This window comes from Mirounga angustirostris, unplaced genomic scaffold, assembly GCF_029215605.1.
Source record: "Mirounga angustirostris isolate CCGP_5_RB_7025 unplaced genomic scaffold, mMirAng1.0.hap1 SCAF_11, whole genome shotgun sequence".
In the NCBI taxonomy this organism is placed as follows: domain Eukaryota; kingdom Metazoa; phylum Chordata; class Mammalia; order Carnivora; family Phocidae; genus Mirounga; species Mirounga angustirostris.
In genome coordinates this window covers 986,769-992,184 of record NW_026991719.1, presented here as the reverse complement: position 1 = coordinate 992,184, position 5,416 = coordinate 986,769, and the positions used below count along the sequence as shown (strand labels likewise).

The following is a 5,416-nucleotide window of genomic DNA, read 5'->3' as shown; positions in this document are numbered from 1 at the left end:
GTGGTCATGGTCGAGCGTCGGTCAGAGAGATGGGCCAGGGGCTGGGGTTCGCGGGTGTTCCGGGCGTGCCAGGGCGTCGCGACCTGACCTCGGGGGTCAGCAGGGAGCGCCAAGGGGTTGCGGTCGGGAATCGAGGGTGGTGTTCGGGGCGAGCTGGGGGGTCGCGGTCGGGCGTCGGTTAGCGAGATGGGCCAGGGAGGGGCTCGGGAGTGTTCGGGGCGAGCCCGGGGGTCAGCAGGGAAAACCAAGGGGTGACGGCCGGGAATCGGGTGTGGGGCGTGTTCAGGGCGAGTCCGGGGGTCGCGACCTGACCTCGGGGGTCAGCAGAGAAAACCAAGGGTGACGGCCGGAAATCGGGGGTGGGGCGTGTTCGGGGCGAGCTCAGGGGTCGCGGTCGGGCGTCGGTCAGCGAGATGGGCCAGGGGCTCGGGGTCGGGGGTGTTCGGGGCGAGCCCGGGGGTGACAGCCGGACCTCGGAGGTCAGCGGGGCGAACCTCTTCCAGCGGTTTGGAAGGAGCCCGGGCGCGGGGACCCAGCGACGCCCGGCCTTTTTCCGCCCGCTGCGCGCGCCCGGGCCCCACGGCGCCCTTGACAAGGTCACGGTGGCGGCCGAGCCCCTCCCCGGCCGGTACAGCGCATGGGCGGGGCCCCGCTCCCGCCATGCCCCGGGGCGCGGCGCGCGGGGAGGGGCGGAGCCGCGGCAGGGACGTGGCCAATGGGCGCGGCGCTGGCGGGCGCGGGGCGGGGCGCGGCGCGGCTCCCGGCAGCCCGCGGGGGCGCGGCGCAGCCAATGGGCGCGCCGGGCGGGGGCGCGGGGCGGGGCGTCGGGCCCTTAGCGGCTGCGCGCTGGCCGCCCCGTCTTTTCGGTCCCGGCGGCGGCAGCGCTGAGCCAGCGGCGCCCACCCTCCGGCTCTCCGCGCCTGCACTCCGCTGTCCGCCCGCTGCGCCGCCACCATGACGGAGCAGGCCATCTCCTTCGCCAAGGACTTCCTGGCTGGAGGCATCGCGGCCGCCATCTCCAAGACGGCCGTGGCCCCGATCGAGCGGGTCAAGCTGCTGCTGCAGGTGCGGGGCGGGCCGCGCGCGCGCTCGGGGGGCGCGGGGCCGCGCTGCGGGGGCTGCAGGAGGGGCGGCGAGAGCAGGGCGGCCGGCCGCGTGCACCGGGACCGGCCCGGCGCGCGGGCGCCGGAAGTGGGAGGCCGCGCCGCTTTGTCCGCGCGCCGCCGGGTTCCGGGGCCGGCCGCGCGTCACGTGGGCGCTGCCGCATCCGCGGGGGCGGGGCCTTGGGCGCGCACGCGCGGGCCGCGCCGGGAGGGCTCTTCGCGCGTGCGCCGGGGACAGGATGGGGGGGCCCCCCCCGCGCCAACCCCACCGCCTGGGGCGAACGGAGCGCGGGAGCCCCGCTGCTGCCGCTTTTGTCGCTCGCTGGGTCTTGTCCCGCTCGAAAGCGGTGTGCGCGGCTGCAAACCCGAGGGAGCGCGCCGGTGGCTACATTGTTGCAACGTCCGGTGGCAACATTGTTGCGGCGGCGCCGTTGACGAGCTCGGTAAACGGGTTTGCTGGGCTCTGAGCTCTCCCGACCAGGCAGCGCGCTCAGATGCACGAATTAGTTCTCTAGGGGCGGCTGCGGGTACCGGGGGTCGCCCTCTTGCGAGCCTGTCCGTCCGTCCGTCCGCCCTGCAGGTGCAGCACGCCAGCAAGCAGATCGCCGCCGACAAGCAATACAAGGGCATCGTGGACTGCATCGTGCGCATCCCCAAAGAGCAGGGCGTGCTGTCCTTCTGGAGGGGCAACCTGGCCAACGTCATCCGCTACTTCCCCACGCAAGCCCTCAACTTCGCCTTCAAGGATAAGTATAAGCAGATCTTCCTGGGGGGCGTCGACAAGCACACGCAGTTCTGGAGGTATTTTGCCGGCAACCTGGCCTCGGGCGGGGCCGCCGGAGCCACCTCGCTCTGCTTCGTGTACCCCCTGGATTTCGCCAGAACTCGCCTGGCCGCCGACGTGGGCAAGTCCGGCACCGAGCGGGAGTTCAAGGGCCTGGGAGACTGTCTGGTGAAGATCACCAAGTCCGACGGCATCCGGGGCATGTACCAGGGTTTCAACGTCTCCGTGCAGGGCATCATCATCTACCGGGCGGCATACTTTGGCGTGTACGACACAGCCAAAGGTGGGTGTGTCCTCGCGTTGGGGCTTTGACGAGAATTTCAGGGTGCACCGTTAACACCCTGAAAGCAAGCCTGGGCCTGCCAGCGTCGAGGGCTGGAGTGCCTGCAGCAGAACAGGTTCACGTGTGCGGTGTGTGCGCTTCGCGGGGCTGGTCGGACCCCTGCTGTACAGAGAAGCCGCTCCCAGGCGCTAAGTCTGGGGCTCTGGGACTGTCCTGGGACCTGCGAGCGGTTCCTCCACCTTCCCACCGCCCCCAGCAGGCCCTGGAGCAGAACCCGTCCTGCCACCGGTGTTACCTGGTGCCAGGAGCTCCCCGTGGAGCCAGGGTGGGCAGTACTGATCGTGGACTGCTGTGTGTGCAACGCTAGGACCTAACTCTGACCGGTGACCCCGCAGGCATGCTCCCGGACCCCAAGAACACCCACATCGTGGTGAGCTGGATGATCGCCCAGACCGTGACGGCCGTGGCCGGCGTGGTCTCCTACCCCTTCGACACTGTGCGGCGGCGGATGATGATGCAGTCGGGGCGCAAACGAGGTATCTTGTCTCGGTCCTGGTGACAGTGGCTTGTTCTTGGGAGATGAGAAAACGCGAGAGCTCCTTGAACGAATGGCCCTTTGGCCTCAGCCCTCAGGAGGCGTGAGCTGGCAGACAGGCGCTTCCCAGGGAGCTTTGGGGCAAGGTCTTGTGGGCTGCCTTCACGGGGGGGGGGGGGGGGGGGGGCCTGGTCAACGACAGTAATTCTCCAGGCAGCTCCAGACCTACACAGCCCTGCGGGCTACCTGCCCTTCCTTTGTTCTTGTCTCTCAGAATGGCCAGAGCCCTTGTATTGACCCCAGGGGTGGAGATGGGGCTCCGGGGTGGCTGGGGGCTCGAGTTTCTCGATCGATCATCCCTGTCCATCTCCCCACCCACAACCGTGGGCTGGGCAGGGGCCGTAAACCTGGGCCGTTGGTGCGCAGACCCTCATTTGTCCCTGTGATCGGAAATCCAGTTCATCCCGAGAGTAGCGTCCGATTCGGTGTCTGTAACGTGTCTTCCGCGGTTCCCTTTGTGCCCCTTCCCAGAACAACAGCCCATTCAGCTCTCCTGTCTCTCCCTCTTGCAGCGGACGTCATGTACAAGGGGACGATCGACTGCTGGCGGAAGATCTTCAAAGATGAAGGGGGCAAAGCCTTCTTCAAGGGCGCGTGGTCCAACGTCCTGAGGGGTATGGGGGGCGCGTTTGTGCTGGTCCTGTACGATGAGCTGAAGAAAGTCATCTAGATGTTCTTCCTCCAGACGTGGGGACCCAGGCAATCCTGTAGAATACTTGTAACTGTTACGGACCATTGATCTTCGAGAAATTCCAATGTCCTTGTCCCGGCCAGATCACGTGTAGAGGGCTGGGGAAGGTCCCAAAGGGGGCTCATTGTGATGGACCATTGGCACCAGATTCCGTGTGTTGATTACGGGGGGGGGGGGGGAGGGGAATCACGAGGTCTTCGTGGGTCCACAGGCAGGCAGCTCCGCCGCACAGACCTTCGAGTCCAGGTGCTTGCGGGACCCGAGTCGTGTTTAAGTATTTATTTAAAAAAAAAAATCATGTCTCCATTTGTACTTAAGCACTCTTCTCTTTTGCACAACCGAATATTTACGATTATGTGTCATGTTGGGCATTCTGCAAAACCATAAAAAAACGGGACACAGAGACTCTGGTGGTTTGTTTTCAACTAAGCGGTCTTGTGGGGTTGGGGTGGGAGACACGAGGAGGGCCACGTTCTGCCTTATGTTGGGTCCTCTAGCAGCCTGGCGGGATGGCATTCATAGCACCCCAGTGGGGAGGGGATGGAAACTAAAATAGGCACATCACAGGCTGCTCATGCAGGGGGCTCAGAGAGAGCCCCCTTGGGTGGTAGACCAGTGTGAGGGAGCCTGGGGGCATCTGAGCCTCCCTGCTCCAGGGATCTTTCAGGAGACAGACCTTCCTTAACCTTCCACGAGCTTCTGGGGCCCCCTATGTCCCCCATTCAAGTTAGTTTTCCTGCTGAGAAAAACCAGCCCAGAAGAGGCCACAAGCGGCCGCATCCTGTGACCCATGTCAGCCCTGGGCACTCCCGACAAGAATCCATACAGGCAGGCCCCAGACCCTGGGACAGGTCCACATCCTCTTACAGAGCCATGTCTGCACAAACACCAACATGCACTGCGGGAGGAAAGTCTCTTCCAGGCTGAAGGTTGGATCTTAGCATTGTTTCGGGGTGACCTGGGCTAGAAAGGCCAACAGGTTTCTGGAACCTCTCCAGGGCTGCGGCGTCCTGGACACGGAAGGCCAGTTTCCTTTTCAAGACTGGTGAGTGCAAATGCTTGTTCTGCCGCAATTGGGGTGGGGAGGTTGGGGTCCAGTTAGAGATGAAGTTTGAGCTTTGGGGTCACAAAGCAGGTTAAAAGGGGTTGGGACAGGACCGTGCACCCTTAGACCCGTGTTTACTCTGCCCAACTCCACAGACCAGCCTCGCTGGGAACCTCAGCTTCTTGAGCCCTGGTGTTCTGGATGGAATGACGGTCCGTGGACGCTGCCTCCCGCCTGGAGCCATGTGAACCGCTGGACTTGGAGACCTGCTTTCACCCCCTGCTCATCTTCGGCTAGTTGAACAGTCCGTCCGTTTATGCAGCCAGGCCCTTCTTACCTTGGCCAGCAGGTCCCCAAATACCCGCGGGTGCTGGTGGCCTCAGTAATATTTCTGCAGTGACGCTGGGGTCCTTTTTGGCACGGCTGGTTCTGCAACGTTCGGGTGCTCGCCTACCACCCTACACGAAACGTTCCAAAGGATAAGCGGCCCCTCCCTCAGTAAACGGCCGAGCGCGGTGTGTCCAGGGAGCCCTGCCCCTGGGAGACCCAGGCTCCTGTGAGGCAGGCGGTGTCCACAGGTTTGCAGCGGGCGGGCTGACGTGGCTCCGTGTGAGGAGTCCCCGCCGGGGGCAGTGCAAGGCCACGCTGCAGGGGGCGGTGTTGGCGGACAGCCAGGCCCCCCGAGCGTCCCAGGTGCTGCTCTCCCCATCTCGGGGTGCGTGGCGGCTCCTCCGTGTCAGCAGCTTACACTGAGTGCAGCGAGAAGACCAGAGAACCAGGCGTGGCCGCTGCAGGGACTCAGACCAACCAGTCTAGCCAACCTGTTAGCGGCAACCTGGATGGGGCCCGTTTCAGGAGGCGGGATACGGGGGCCCCAGGGGCCTGGCGTGGCGGGCTGTATGCCACCCCCCGAGC

At 65.0% G+C, this 5,416-nt stretch overlaps 1 protein-coding gene across 1 annotated transcript; it reads left to right on the top strand.

Annotated features, from left to right (window-relative positions):
* Positions 1–832: 832 nt before the first annotated feature.
* Positions 833–3,861, top strand: SLC25A6 (solute carrier family 25 member 6). Its single transcript, XM_045873877.3, has 4 exons — positions 833–1,065; positions 1,684–2,170; positions 2,566–2,706; positions 3,278–3,861. Exons 1-4 carry the CDS (start codon positions 955–957, stop codon positions 3,433–3,435), a joined length of 897 nt encoding a protein of 298 aa, XP_045729833.1. The 5' UTR covers positions 833–954; the 3' UTR covers positions 3,436–3,861.
* The last annotated feature ends 1,555 nt before the right edge of the window (positions 3,862–5,416 follow it).